A 15,155-nucleotide genomic window follows, 5' to 3' on the forward strand; every position below is an offset into this window, starting at 1 on the left:
AACCAAACAGTCCTCAATGAGCAGCGAGGACAGGAGGGAAGAAATGATCAGACTTACGATCATCCATCCAGATTTATTTAGAAACTACAGGTCCGATCGAGACCTCTGACCTTTCCTCTGGTGGACAAATTCACTCCGACTTTGACGAATTCAACGTGTTGTTAGTTGGTGGTCGCGAACACGAGACGTCCTGAATCACACACACTGCTTCAGACGCCATGTTCGTTTAGATCCTGGGAGTCGCTGGTCCCTTTCCCGGTGACATCATCCAGGTTGTGAAAGATGGACAAGAATTAATTACTTTAATCAATAATGTGACTCAGATCCTGTCGTCTGAACCCTGAGTGAGGCTGTTAATGCTGTTAGAGGATCTGCAGGATCAGGACCGGCTTCTTCTTTTGACGGCTGCTTCTTCCATTAAACTGCATCACCTGTAGAAGCTATTCAGTGTGTGTGTGGTGTGTGTTTGTGTGTGTGTGTGTGTGTGTGTGTGTGTGTGTGTGTGTGTGTGTGTGTGTGTGTGTGTGTGTGTGTGTGTTGGGTAACAGAGGTGAACAGGTCAGCTCTGCTCTGGCTCTTACAGTCACTTGTGAGCAGCAGCTCAGCGGGGGGTGACCTGTGTTTGTGTTTTGACTCGGGACTTAACGAGGGCAACAGATTATAAAAGTCCTTTTGGAGCGACGGCCGAACAAAACAAACATTTCTTCATTTAAATCAGTGATTAGGTGAAAATATGACTGGAAGCTGGAGTTTTTGTATTATTGGAGCGAGGCTCAGCAGTGGTGGAACGTACATTTATTAAGTTCCTGCAAGTACTGAAGTATTTCTATTGGTTCCACTTTCTACTTCTACTCAACGACACTTCAGAGGAAAATATTGAACATGTAACTTCAGCACCTTCGTCTGACCGAGCGGTGCCAAACACTCTGAACAATGTCCAGTCGACCGAGAGCCAATTATTCTGAAAACAAAAGCCTGTTGCTCTGAAAGAAAAAACCCTCTGAGGTTGTTAACTACTGACTGTATGAAATATGGACTGAGTGGAGAGTGAAGCACAGCCAGCAGGGGGCGACTTTAAAATAAGTGAATGTATGTAAGCTTATGAGAAAACGAGCCCTCTTCTCACTGGATTCATGACGTCAGTAAACAGTTTCCTGATGAGTTCATGTTCTCAGCGGTTAGTCACCTCCATCAAGGAGGTTTTATTTTCACCTGTGTCCATTTGTTGTTTGGTTGTTTTGTTGGTTTGTCGGCTGGATTACACAAAAACTACTGAACAGATTTCATCCAGACGTGGACGGAGGACGAGTCTCGGCTCAGAATAAACCTCGTTAACTTCTGGTTTGGAAACAGATGAAGAGCCGGATCCAAAAACTTTCTCACTTTGTGTAACTGTTTGTACACATTTTGTTAATTTCTCAGTCTGGATGAAACAAATGTTGTTCTCACCTCAAGAGAATAAAAGTAAATTAAAGTATCTGATATTCAATGTACTGAAACATCAAAACTACCAACATGCCCCGTGTCGATGCCCCGTCACTCGCATTATATGTATATACGTGGCGCTACACTGGATCTAATTTCATCCGAACGACTTCAAATGGCACCAAAGTTATATGGGTGAGTAAATGATCGTATTTTATGCTAGAAATAAGGTCCAGGTTGTAAAAAACGGTAGTTCCCCTTTAAGTACATTTAAATATCAGATACTTTGAGACTTTTACTCGAGTACTTTTCATATGGGTGTCTTTCACTTTTACCAAAGTAATATTTTAACATGATATCTTTACTTTTACTCAAAAATCTGTCCGCTCTGTCCAACAGTCCACAGATCAAAAACTCCCAGAATGCCTTTCTTCTGTCACTGTCAGCGCTCCTGAATATCACTGAAGCTGATCACACGACTGTGAAACAACAAACAGGAACTTGTGACCCAGCCGAGGTCCTCAGGTGAGTCTGTCCTCAGGTATCTGGTGTTAAAAGGTGGATTCTGACTCAAACCTGCGTCACAGAGAAGTTAAAGACGGAGGGTTGGAGGCAGTGAGGCGGGGGGGCTGTAAAAATAAAAGTCCTGGAAACCTCACAGCACATTTCCTGTCTGCTCTCTCTCCCTCGCTCGCCCCTCTCTCTCTCTGGTTTTGGCTTTAGGACAGACTCAACCAGTGGAGGAAACTCGCTCGCCCTTTGTTCTCCCTATCTCACAGTTTACCTCCTTCTCTCTGCCTCCTGTTGTTGGATGCCAGACGTCTCAGGGTGACGGAGAGCTGTGGAGCAACGGGGGAGGTGGTGGTGGCAAACAGTGAGTGTGAAGTGTGTGTGTGTGTGTGTGTGTGAGTGTGTGTGTGTGTGTGAATGTGTGTGTGTGACAGCATTCCTCTTCCTCTGAGCGTGTGCAGAAAGTGAAGAAGACGGAGGCGAACAGAAGAAGCTCCAACAACTGGAGGTAGGTGCCAACCGACACACACACACACACACACACACACACCTCCAACAGGCCTCGAAACACAGAGAAGAAACCCGGATCAGAGCAGAACCAGGGGATTTCCTGACTTTTACTCTCTCGCTCTTCTGTCATTTGGCTTCTTTCTAATCTAAAAACACTCACACACTCGTAAACACTCACACACACAGACACACACACACACACACACTGATGGAAGTGTGTCCCTTCAGGTTTTACAGGCTGAGGATGTGATTAAAGCTGCAGGAGTTCAGTGGAAACTTTCTCTGCAGTGTGTTTAGTTTCTGCAGAGCTGCAGAAGAAACCTGCTGCAACAAGCTGCTGCAGACCTGCATCTGTGTACGGACAGATAAACCCAACGTACGGACGGATAAACCCAACGTACGGACGGATAAACCCAACGTACGGACGGATAAACTCCACGTACGGACGGATAAACCCAACGTACGGACAGATAAACTCCACGTACGGACGGATAAACCCAACGTACGGACAGATAAACTCATGTACGGACAGATAAACCCAACGTACGGACGGATAAACCCAACGTACGGACGGATAAACTCCACGTACGGACGGATAAACCCAACGTACGGACAGATAAACTCATGTACGGACAGATAAACCCAACGTACGGACGGATAAACCCAACGTACGGACAGATAAACTCATGTACGGACAGATAAACCCAACGTACGGACGGATAAACCCAACGTACGGACAGATAAACCCAACGTACGGACGGATAAACCCAACGTACGGACGGATAAACCCAACGTACGGACAGATAAACCCAATGTACGGACGGATAAACTCACACGATGACGAGCCTTAAACAATTTAACAAATGACATAACCGGGTTTCCAGTGCAGAGTTCAGGTACCGACAGTTAAACTCACGTATGGAAAGATAAACTCGTACTGAACTGAAGGTACGAACACGTAAACTCTGGTACAAATAGATAAACTCGCCGTTTAAACCAATAAACTCAAGAATGAACGGAAAGAAAAGAACAGAAAGAAACAGCACGTTAGCTTAAACTTGAGAGATTGACACTGTCAGCAAGATTGGCCAACCAACATCAGCCCAGACCGACAACACAAACAGTTTTAAAAACACTTCTGGGTTTAAACTTACAGAACATAAACTCAGGAGGCAACAAGTCAACTCACGATAAACTAACGTACGAACTCACGTACAAACAGACAAACGTAAGTATGAGCTCGTTAACTTAATGTAACAAGTTTAGCAAACTAATATAAGTTTGTTCCTCCAATAGAAATAATTTTACAAAAAAGATGTTTAAGATGTTGTTTTGCTAACACAGTTTGTAAAAGCAGCTCAACAGCAGAAGAAGAAGAAGAAAAAATATCTGTTAATTGTTGTTAGTTAAGTAGAAGTCAGTAAAGTAGTGGCACAGCTAGCTCAGTAGCTTCAGTAGCATCTGTAGCAGAGTGGTATTTGTAGTTGTATGAGCACTTTATTCTGTTTTACAGGAGAGTTTTAGTTTTGTTCACTTCACTGTTTAAACATGGAAATCTGAAGGAAACAATAAACACTCAGTATGTTTGGGACCGTTCAGCAGCCTGAGTGCACACAGTGTCGGCCTCGCTGTTCAAAGGCCCGTGTGGGTCTGACTGTGGTCAGATCTGTAGTTAATTATCGTGTTTCATTCAGAACCGTGTCAGTTCTCCTCAGAGCTGCATTCCCATCCAGCAGCAGTGACTCACTTCCAGCCATCGCAGCAGCTGCTGGATCATTTAACAGACGTCCTGCCTCAGCCTCAGTCCTGCTGTTTGGATCCGTCCCGTCCAACGTTTCTGCAGAGACGACGCACCGATCCAACCGGCTGTGCAGGTAAAATACATTCCTCTTACAGAGAAGCAGGACTGGAGGCATTTCTCTGTTAAATGCTCTCTGGTGTTCGTGTCCTAACAGCGAGGCTTTAACGTACTTACTGTCATAAACAACTTAAAGAAGGTGTTGAACAAACTAGACTTAAAATGAACAGTTAATGTAAAACTAGAACAAGACTAATGCCTCATTTTCCCTGCATGGTTCAGCTCGACTCGACTTTTAATTTTTTGTTTTTTTGGTGTTCCCTTGGCAAAAGTTGGGGGTAGTTCCTGGTACCTGGTACTTCATTCGGTTTCGTCTGGGTCGGGTTCAAAGCGAGCTGAGCTGATACTGACAGGTGGATTTAAAACATAGAGACCACTGATCCAGCATCACCCTTTGTTTGCTCGACAAAAAGCCGATGGGAGATTTTCAATTAGATTTTGGATTACTGCAGAAAATAATCTCTGTGATACGTTTATGATACGTACACGTTTGGTTCTGCAGGATAATCTTCACAGATGTTCACAGACGACATCGCCATCACATCACTTTAACTACACTAAACTATAAACTGATCAATGTACAAGTTGTAAAGTTAGTTGGAATAGTTTGTAACTAAAGTGGGCCTGTAAAGACGGACGAGTGAGTGGACGAGCTTTGTGTGTGTGACGTCAGCTAACTGCTCGCTAGTATTTTGCGTTTCAAAAACGTATTTTCCTGAACGTTGTTACAGTTTTATCTTTCTGACTGTTGACGACAAGCTCTCGAACAAGAATTGCTACGTTTTGCCACCATTTTCTGACAGATGAGTTTATTGTTGAGCGTCAGATCGGATTAAAGACTCTTCGTCACCGACAGTTCAGATTTGGTGAGAGTATTTTGTTCGAGGCTACGTTCAGGATCCGATGAAGCTTTCACTCACAGTCGAACTTAAACTTAAATTCTCCTTTTCTGTACGTTTATTTTCCCCAGAGGATACGAATGCCTCAAAGTCTGAACGGATCTCCAGCGAACTTGGACGGAGGACGAGTCTCAGTCCAGAATAGACCTCATTAACTTTTGGTGTGGATCCAGATAAAGAGACGGATCCAGAACACTAAAGGATATTAAGAAAACAAATCTGGTGTATTTATTTTTCGGTGGCTGGTATCTATGAATGCATTGGGCCTGGACGGAGGTATGCACTCTACTGAGGACCATTCTAGTTTTCAGATTTTGATTGCAGTATTATATTTAGTTCGGTGATTTTGATGCACGAGACGATAAAATCCTTGAATTAAAAGTGACAGAAGTATTTTAGTCGTGTCAGGGTTGAAAAACGAGCTGACAGAAGTTCAAACTGTGGTTTACTTCTCACCTCCACACAGCGGGACGATCACAAAATGAAGTGAGTGTGATGTCAAGTGTTTCAGACACCTCCTGCTTCTCCAGCGTCATAAAGATTTAGGCGGAGGGAGTTTCTGAAGGCATCGGACCGACGCCACGGGTCGGGGCATGGAGTAACGTACGAGGTGCTGCTGAGGTCACAGAAAGGGTTGAGCAACACGTAACAGGCCTCCTGGTTCAACCCTGCTGATGTGTTCAAGCCACCTGTGAGACTGCAGGAATTTAAATTATGTAACAATCTTTTATAAACAAAGTCTCCAGAAGCGTCTCTGATGACCTCACTGCTGCTCAGCACCATGTACGGCCTGTTCCCAGAGCTGCAGCCGAGCGTCACCGCCGGGTTAAACTCACATCAGCTGAAACCTCAAACTAACGAACCGACGCTCGTCTGGTCGGATGGGAAGTGACACGCCGGCTCCAGTTGGTGCCCTGCTTTGATCCTGAAAACACCCTCCCCCGTCCTCCCCCGCCCTCCCCCGCTCCACCCGTCCCATGCCATTTCCAGCACCTCTGCGGGGTCACGCAGATTAACCCCTTGTTTCCTGCAGTGGGCTTTAGTCTGAAGTGAAATGGAGGGTGAAAGCGTTTTCCGGCTGGGCGTGTGGAGCAGCGGGGGAAGAAGGCCGGGGCGGCCAGCTGCATGCTGGGAGTTGTTTTTAAGGGTTTGGAGGGTTTAGAGGAGTTTTGGTGTTTGCTCAGGACAGTCGGAGGGATTAAGAGCCGAGCAGCTGATCACTTTTAGCAGTTTTTAAGGGCGGATGGTGACGCTGGAGGAGGTTTGGAGCAGCTCAGGATCCTGTGATGTAAGTACCTCAACGTCAGATTCAGGAAGACGTTTGGTGAAGAGGTCAAGGGTCAGGTTAACAGCTGGGTTCATGAGCTTTTTACTGCATCAGACCATATTTGTAAAAACTGGTGAGACTCTGGAGTCGAACGTTGGATTAGCCTCGTTGTTTTAACAGTGACGTTGGTGTGTCGGTCCTTCAGTATCATGTTTGTTGTATTAGCACTGATCTGCACTGTTGCTTCCATGAGAGCATGTCTGGCAAAGTATTTCCAAACAGCACTCCTGCTGTCACAGAGGCTCTGCACTCGCCATTTTGTCGATGAGCTTACACCATAAAAAAAGATGTAACCTAATGAAATAAGTGACGAGCTGACACACAACTGACATCAGTGAACTAGTGGCGACGAAGGACGACTGTCACATCGCCTCATATCGCCTGTGTGTCGGCCAATAAGCTGCCCTTGAACACACCACAAAGACGTCAGCAGGCGGCCAACTGTCTCGTACGTTCTGTGCCGGCGTGACAGGAAATAAGTCTCCATACCAGCAGGGGGCGCTAGTCTGTTATCGTTATTCAAAAAGGGGAAACTGTTTTTTTGACACCACGCTCGCTAATAAAGAAACTTCTAATCGAGAATATTTCTGTGAATGTCAGTACAAGTTGTAAATGTCATGTGGTCGCTCTCGTGGCTCTCTGCAGGGTGTAGCTGCACAGTGATGTGGGTGGAGGCAGACTGAATGGAAATCCGACAGAAGACAACAACAGTGAGGCCTTCATCCTCCATCAGCTGTGCTCACAACTTCTCTTCAGATTAAAACCTTCCACCTGATCCTGTGAAACAAGAAGATCCAAGATGGCTGCTGTTGGCGTGTTGTTGCTGCTGGCGGTGGCGTCCGTCTGCAGAGGGAGTCTGGTTGTGGTGAACTCGGGGGTCGAGGTCGTCAGAGGCAGGTCAGCGTTCATCACAGAGACGCAGCTGAAGATCAGCGTGGATCTGACTGCAGACTGTAAGGTGGAGGTGGTGATGAACGAACCGGTCACTCAGAGAGTCGGGAGGCTGACTCCACAGGTGAGGACGCACCTGTAGACACTGTCCCCGGTACAGGTGGACCGGTACAGAGGTGTTACTGGTGTTTTGTTGTGCAGGTGTTTGACTGCAGCTTCCTGGAGGACGAGGTGAAGTACGTCCACAACGGCAGCCCTCAGCTGGACGAGGACTCGGTGATGCTCAGAGTCTACAGGTCAGTTAGCAACAGAGACGTGTTAGCATTAGCAGCTCAGTCACCACAATGACATGTTGGCGTTGTCCTTTAACACGCTGTCTCTGTGTGGAGGTTCACGTCCTCGGACACGCTGGTGGAGACGGTGGTTGTGCCGGTGCGGGTGGTGGACTCGAGCGTGTCCGGTGTGGTGGAGCTGGGCAGCGCCCCGCTGGTGGTCCCTCAGTTCTACGGTTTATCCAACGCCATCGACAGCTCCGTCCTGAACATCCGGACCAGAGCCGACCTGGTCTGCACCGTCAGACTGATGACCACCGACACCAGCGTCCCCGCTCTGGGTCAGCTGGTGAAGGAGGAGGACGCCACGCAGAGGAAGGGTACGTCCAGATACAGTACGAGTCGTCTAATGTCTTTCAAACAATACTGACGTCTGATTGGCTGACGGATGTACATCTAAAATAAAATGATCTCCTGACAAAATGAAATCAATTATTTTTATAATCGGAAAAGTTTATTTTTTTAATTTTATTTTTTTTAAATGGGACCTTCAGCTTAATTTATTTTAATTTATTTCAGTTTGTACAAACTTGATTTTTGAAAAATATACATAAACATTAATTTACTTTTATAAGAGTTTCTCTGCAGTAAAACATAAAATGATTTTAATAATAATAATAATAATAAACTTTAACTATTTGCATTTTTTCTAAATGTGGTTTTACAGTAAAACAACACAACTAGAGATAGAAACATTAAAATATGCTCAAATGATAACAAAAGGAAATTTAAAAAAAATTTAATATATAACATTTTTTAAATGAAATCAAATAGAAAATGGAAAAAATTGAAAACTTTACTTAAAATTAAATTTAGATATATGTGATATAAAATAAAAGCAAAAGTAACAATAATAGACAAATAAATACAAATAAAATTTACATTAAGAATAGAGAATTTAAAAATGATATATTTTGTGTAAACTGGTGTTTTGTATATTTGCTGTTACGTCTCTGCTGTTTGTTTGTTCGTCGCTCAGATCACATTTCTTTATCTGTACCTGTTTGCAGAAGAAGACGCGGCGTCCATCTTACAACAACACAAACATGATATATCACAATAAATGTATTCATGTCAACTTCAGCTGACTATCAAAATGAACTCTTGACGTTTCCTCGTCCTCGTCTGCTTGTCGTCCTCAGGCAGGGAGACGGCGGCGCTCTGTCCGGGGAACAAACCGTGTCTTCATGACGCCACGGAGGTTCGTTTCCTAAAAACCGGCTGCCAGGACTTCCTGAGCTCCGGTCTGAAGTACCAGCACCTCAGCCCGCCGTCACCAGAGATCGACTACGTCCCCATCAGGGTGGAGCTGAGGGAGCAGGCCACCAGGGCGCTGCTGGAGGTACGGGCAACTGATTTTGATATGTTTCTGCTGCAGTGTTGGACACAATGTGCTGAAGATACACAGCTCTTAGAGAAGAACGTGTGGTGATGCTCATCACAGTGCTTTAATTGAACAGAGTGGATTAACTGCAGCTTCAGATCCAAGTCGGATGTGGAAAGTTTCCAGCATCTGAGACGTGAAGCGGTTAATTGGCAGAGCGAAGGTGACATCACACTTTCATGTCCTGTTCTCAGCTCTGAGGATGTGAAGGATGTGGAGCAGGACGTTAAAACAAGACCTCAGGATCCTTAAATGTGTCTTTATTACAACGATCTGACATTTCTCACACGTCTGATTGTCTTTTAACTCCTCAGCAGCGCAGTGACAGTGAACATGTGTCTGTATGTGTTGATTTCTATCTGCTGTATGTTGTGTGGAAACATACGTGTGTTGCAGACGAGACAGATTTAAACAAACTGGGTAAAAAAGAGACGAAGGAAGTTGTCGAGACTCAGAAACATCTTCTACCTTCTCTTTCCCGCCCTCAGGCAGAGTCGGTGTGGTTGCCGGTTCTGATCCACGGTGCGATGCAGAACCAGCCTCCCCAGGCTGCCTTCATGGCCTCCTTCATCCTGGAGGTGGACCAGTTCATCCTCACCCCCCTCACCACCGCCACCCTGGACGCCAAGGACCACGAGACGCCGCAGGAGAGGCTGGTGTTCAACGTGACCGCCCCGCCCGCCGCGGGCTACATCACCCACCTGGACGACCACACCAAGCCCGTCACGTCCTTCACCTGGCTGGACCTCCACGAGATGAAGGTGGCGTACCAGCCACCCAACAGCAGCCAATCACATCGCAGGAACTACGAGGTACTGAAGATCATGATAATTATGAGAAAGGATACAGACAAATAAAATCAATATCTCAAGTTAAGGATTTGAAAACCGAACACATATTTTAATATCCTGTTGATCTCAGATGGAGTTTCAGGCTATAGACGGTTCCTACACGACCAGCCCGCCCATCATGGTCCACATCTCCATCAGAGCCGCTGAAACAAACGCACCCAGAGTCTCCTGGAACATGGGTACGTGAAGATGATCTCACCGCCAACTGACATGTTTACCCGTTAAAAAAGGACGTGTTCCCGTCCAACTAACCTCAGAGTGGTTTCCCTCTCCGGTGCGTCAGGTTTGGACCTGTTGGAGGGTCAGTCCCGACCGATCACGTGGGAGGAGCTGCAGATAGTGGACAGTGACAACATCGATGCCGTCTACCTGGTGGCTGTGGACGGACCTCTGCATGGACGCCTCAGTGTCAGAGGTGAGGTTAAAGGGTTAGTTTCCTGTTCGACAGGTAGCTTCACTTGTTGCTACAGTAACCGCTAACTACTGCTAACTGTAGCTGACGCAAGTTCAGTTAGCCGTGTAGCTAGCTCCTATTAGCTGAGAAGTCTTCCACTGCTGGTTGTAAGTGAGTCATACCGTCTGGGCAGAGTCAGCTTACAGAACCACTATCTGCTTAGCTAACTGAGCTAACTGGCTAATGGCAGCAACAGTAAGCAACAGTTAGCATTACTTTAGCAACAAGTGAAGCTATCTGTTCATCAGGAAACCCGTAAACTCACTGAGAGCTGAAGCAGGAAAATATTGTATCAACAGAATATGATCCAGTTTCTCCAAAATCAGTGAATAAAGTTATGAAGTTGTGGTTCTGTTGGGTTCAGGGAGGCCCGGCTCCCAGAAACACTCTCAGGCGTTGGGTGCTGCAAAGCTGCTGTGGTGCAGTCTGGAGATGAGCGTAATGTGACTCCAGTGTTTTGGGCGACAGTCTGATCCGATCAGACTCTTTGTGCGCTCGCGCTGCCGTCGCCTCGGCACGCTCCTGACTGGATGGAGCACACAAACTGGGTGCAGCTGGAAGATGGAGAGCTGCAACACGAACATTTATTCACATGGATGGAGTCCCGTCACTGTAAGCAACAAACCCAGTTTGGCCTCAAACGGGTCGTCTGTGCTCGTCCCTCGCTGCTTTAATCCCGTGCTGGTATTCGACACACTGCCCTGGGAATTCCCAGAGAACGTCGTCTGGCCTTTTCCGCCTTTTTTCCTCCATGTGTTGCCCGTCCGCCAGGGACCGTGGTGTGGCTGGGGAAGCATATGTCTAGTGGCCCTGCATGTGTTTTCTAATCAGGTGTAAAATGGGGCCGTGGCCACTTCGCCAGGGGCCGTGGCAGCGCGGAGGCTGCCGCTGCCTCCCTCTCCGTCCACGTCTGTCCCTTCCAGCCCAGCGCGCCGGGAGACGGCCTCTTTGTCTCTGACGGGGAGCGGGACCGAGCAGATTGGAGGGACTTATGCCATTTCATGCCGTCGTGCACAGGGAGCAGATGCACTGTCCCCAAACAGGTTTTAATGCTACCAGCTAGGAGGAGGAGGAGGAGGAGGGGGAGGTGACAGGAGTGCAGGCGGCCCGAGGGGTTCAGACGGGGAGTTAACCTTTCATGGCTGCTTTAGACACGGAGAGACGGAGGGAGGCTGGCAGGGAGAGGACGAGGTGTGTTCACAGCTGATCCTCGGACTCAGTTCAGCTCGTTTGTGTGAGCTGATATTAAAACTTACTGAACAGAACAGTGTTCACGTGAGCTCCACAGGAAGAAACCACCAGCGTTTGTATTTATTGATTCATTGATCAGTGAGCGAGGGGCTCTGGTTACCATAGAGACTAATATAATTAATTGAAAACGAATTGTGAATATTTAATTTGTGTCAGCTGACGTACCGTGAACACTTTGATGAAACAAACGTATCTTCTGACCTGAACTTTCTCCTGTTCCTTCTTCATTATCAGGAGTTTAACAGGAAAAGAGTAGAAATTCATATTTTCATTGTCAATAAATCTGTAGATTATTGTCTCGATTAATCAATCAGCTGTTTTAATCAGTGTTTCGTCCTCAAATGTCTTTTTTTTGTCCACAACCTGAAGATGTTCAGACGAGGACAGAAACCAGAAAATATTCACATTAACGAGCTGACGGCAGAGAATTATGACTTTACTTTTGCTTCTTAATTATGCTGTAAACAGTGACTTTAGGTAATTATTATTAGGTATTAATGTTATTAAATAAATGAAGACTCGTACAAACACCTCATGTGTTTATTCAGTTATTACATATAAAGTTAAAAAACAGGAACTTCCACAGAAACATTGTGTGTTTATTATTCAAGTATTAAACATGAGAGAAATTAATTAGTTATTATTCTGTCTCCTGTAATAAAACACTCATCACTTATTTAATTTATCCACATTAACTGAACACGAACTGATGCAGTGAGTGAGATGGAAAATCTGAACATAATAAAGTGTTTTAACGTTTATTATCACAGTATTATCACTTCTTTATCAGGTCGAGCTCTTCTTCCTCCACATGTCGGATCAGAAACTCGTCTGTTTTAAATCATCGATGTTTGAAACGAGTTCTTCTCTCTGGTTTGAATCTTTCTCCTTTTTCTCCTCTCGTCTCTTTGTTATGTCCTGTGTCTCACTCCGTCCTCGTCGACCATGTAACATCCCGTCCTGATAAACCTCCTCCAGCTGAACAGTAGTTGGACGGTTGCTGAAACTTTTGTCCCACTGGGCAGGTTTCCACCAGCAGCTCCTCCGTGTTGGACCGCAGCACCTGCTCCTGCATCATTTCATCGCCTCGGTTTGGACCGTGTTTATCTGCCGCTCTTGTTAAGTGGGAACAAAGCTGACTAAAGTTTGGCTCTGTTCTGCACACATGTACTGTACCGGGCCTGTGAGTGGATCCTCTGGTGGAGTCGCGTCTCTGAGGAGCGACGCCGACCCTCCATGCTGCGACTCGGGGGCGACGGCGCTGCAGCGTGGGGACAGTCACTGCAGGCTCGGTCCAACGCCTTCAGCCAAATGGATGGCTGCCTGTCCTGCTGCACACACACACACACACACACACACACACACACACACACACACGCTCCCATCTTTTCCTTTATGGGCCTGTTGCCCAACGCCACCTTTGGGCCCAATTACCAAGTTGTTTCCATCAGTTGGACCAGTAGTCGGTTTCCCTCGGTAAAGTTGCTAATGAGGTTCGGGCTCGCGACCGTTCGTCTCTCAATCTGTCTGCTGACCTTGCCCTTCTGTCTCTCTGGCAACGCGCAGGGAGACAGGAAGCCCCCATCCTGGCAACCGGGCGGCCACCGGGAAGGACGCCATGTTTTACCCCACCGGTGTTCACAGCACGAACCCCAGCCAGCGCCTCGCGGTGCCTTCAGGCGCTAAGAGAAACTTGTTATTTCCAAGTGACAATGGGAGAAAAAAACAGTGCATGTGTTGGAGGCAGTAATTGAATCAAAGTGCGAAGCTTTGGCTGGAAACTGAGTCGTCCTCTGACAACAACACATGTCCGCCAGTGGGCCGCCAGTCATGTGACGCTCCGCTGTTAGTGTTAGCATGATGTAGAGTGTGAGGAAGGCCAGCCAGCAGAGAGCCGACAGATGGACACGGCCTACATTTTATTAATGTAGGACAGAGAAGTTTCTCATGTTCGCTCCAACTCTTCATACTGACGACGGCGAGTTCATGCTGAGCAGTGAGGGTGAAGCACCAATCAGCTGCGAGGAATATAATGTAGAGGTGGTACGAATATTCAACTGTGCAGCTAGAAATGACAACCAATATATATATACACATATATTCATATACATATATATGTGTATATATATATACTTACAATTGTCAACTTTAATCATTTACATTTCAGTTTTATTTGTCCAACATTTCTTTAAATATGTTGACTGTAGACAAAAAATGACATAAATGTACTTTAACAATATCACAACAATACAGAAAATCCGATATAAATATATAGATTAATCTTAAAAACACTTAAATATTTGAACGTGTGTTTTATGTCAGCGCTGGTTTACTGTCCAGCTGTTCATTTGTGAAAAGTCTAAACTCTGATTTAATCTGTTTGGATTTAAATTTCCTCCGCAGATGTAAATAATATTTGATTATATATTATTTATTATATATTATATGATGTTATTTATTATATCAGACGGTCTCCTGCTGTTTCCTCAGGGGGGAAGGCGTTCATGTTTCGTGTGCGGGACCTGAGGGAGGGCGTGGTCGTCTACCATCACTCCGACAGCGACACCACCCGCGACCACATCGTCTTCCGCATCAGCGACGGCCGTCACAGCATCCGCCACAAGTTCCCCGTCAACATCCTGCCGAAGGACGACTCCCCGCCGTTCCTCATCAACAACGTGGCGGTGGAGGTGCAGGAGGGCGGCGCCGTGAGGCTGGAGGAGTACATGCTGCTGGCCTCCGACCTGGACTCCAGCGACGACTACATCCTCTACCAGATAGTCTCCACCCCCCGGGCGGGGCAGCTGGTCAGGAAGAGCTCCGCCCATGAGACAGGTGAGGGTGGAGCGGCTTCAGACTGAAAACAGAGAAACATGAATCTTTATTTAAGATTAGAAGGAGGAGTGGATGTTTTAGAGGTCAAGTTGTTCGCAGCTTAAAAATCTAATTTTGGAAAATATCACGCCTTTATTTTAATTTAATATTTCTAAATTTCAAGGAATGTTTTTCTTAAAATATAAATTACAATACAAAACATTTCAATAACCCGCCTGTCAGTGAAAGAAAAGTCTAAATGTATTAAGTATTTAAGGATTCTCTTTCAGCCTCATTTTTCAAACATAATCAGATCATTTCTCACATATTGATCTCTGCAGGTCATTTCTCAGCAAATCTGCAGTCAAACTATAAATGAGATTATTATTAATCCACTGAACTAAAAGCTAAATGCTGCACAGGCGTAGCAAAACATGCTGTATTGTTTTTTATCTCATGTTGGAGCTGCTGGGTTGTAAATGTTGACGAAGTGTTCTCACAGGAGCTCCAGTGGACAGCTTCCTGCAGAGAGACCTGATCCAGGGTCAGATCTACTACCAGCACTCAGGAGAGGAGCAGTTTGAAGACTCGTTCGACGTCACGCTGTCCGACAGCCACCAGCCGCCAAACCTCTCCCAGACATACGTGA

The 15,155-nt window shown here is 46.0% G+C and overlaps 1 protein-coding gene across 3 annotated transcripts in view; it reads left to right on the forward strand.

Moving 5' to 3' along the window:
* Positions 1–2,326: 2,326 nt before the first annotated feature.
* frem1b (Fras1 related extracellular matrix 1b) overlaps positions 2,327–15,155 on the forward strand; it is a 36,360-nt gene continuing 23,531 nt past the window's right edge. Inside the window, exons 1-10 of one of the 3 annotated variants that reach the window (XM_084355184.1) lie at positions 2,327–2,443; positions 7,175–7,544; positions 7,622–7,716; positions 7,810–8,072; positions 8,895–9,094; positions 9,625–9,948; positions 10,058–10,166; positions 10,271–10,402; positions 14,183–14,527; positions 15,009–15,151. In XM_084355184.1, the coding sequence (XP_084211310.1) occupies positions 7,329–7,544; positions 7,622–7,716; positions 7,810–8,072; positions 8,895–9,094; positions 9,625–9,948; positions 10,058–10,166; positions 10,271–10,402; positions 14,183–14,527; positions 15,009–15,151 (1,827 nt within the window). In that variant the 5' untranslated portion in view covers positions 2,327–2,443; positions 7,175–7,328. Of the gene's footprint in view, positions 2,444–6,385; positions 6,491–7,072; positions 7,545–7,621; positions 7,717–7,809; positions 8,073–8,894; positions 9,095–9,624; positions 9,949–10,057; positions 10,167–10,270; positions 10,403–14,182; positions 14,528–15,008; positions 15,152–15,155 lie in introns of those variants that run through there. The other 2 variants (XM_084355186.1, XM_084355185.1) reach the window with 2 other exon arrangements.

The sequence above is a fragment of the Pagrus pagrus genome, assembly GCF_965226575.1.
Source record: "Pagrus pagrus genome assembly, chromosome: 6".
In the NCBI taxonomy this organism is placed as follows: domain Eukaryota; kingdom Metazoa; phylum Chordata; class Actinopteri; order Spariformes; family Sparidae; genus Pagrus; species Pagrus pagrus.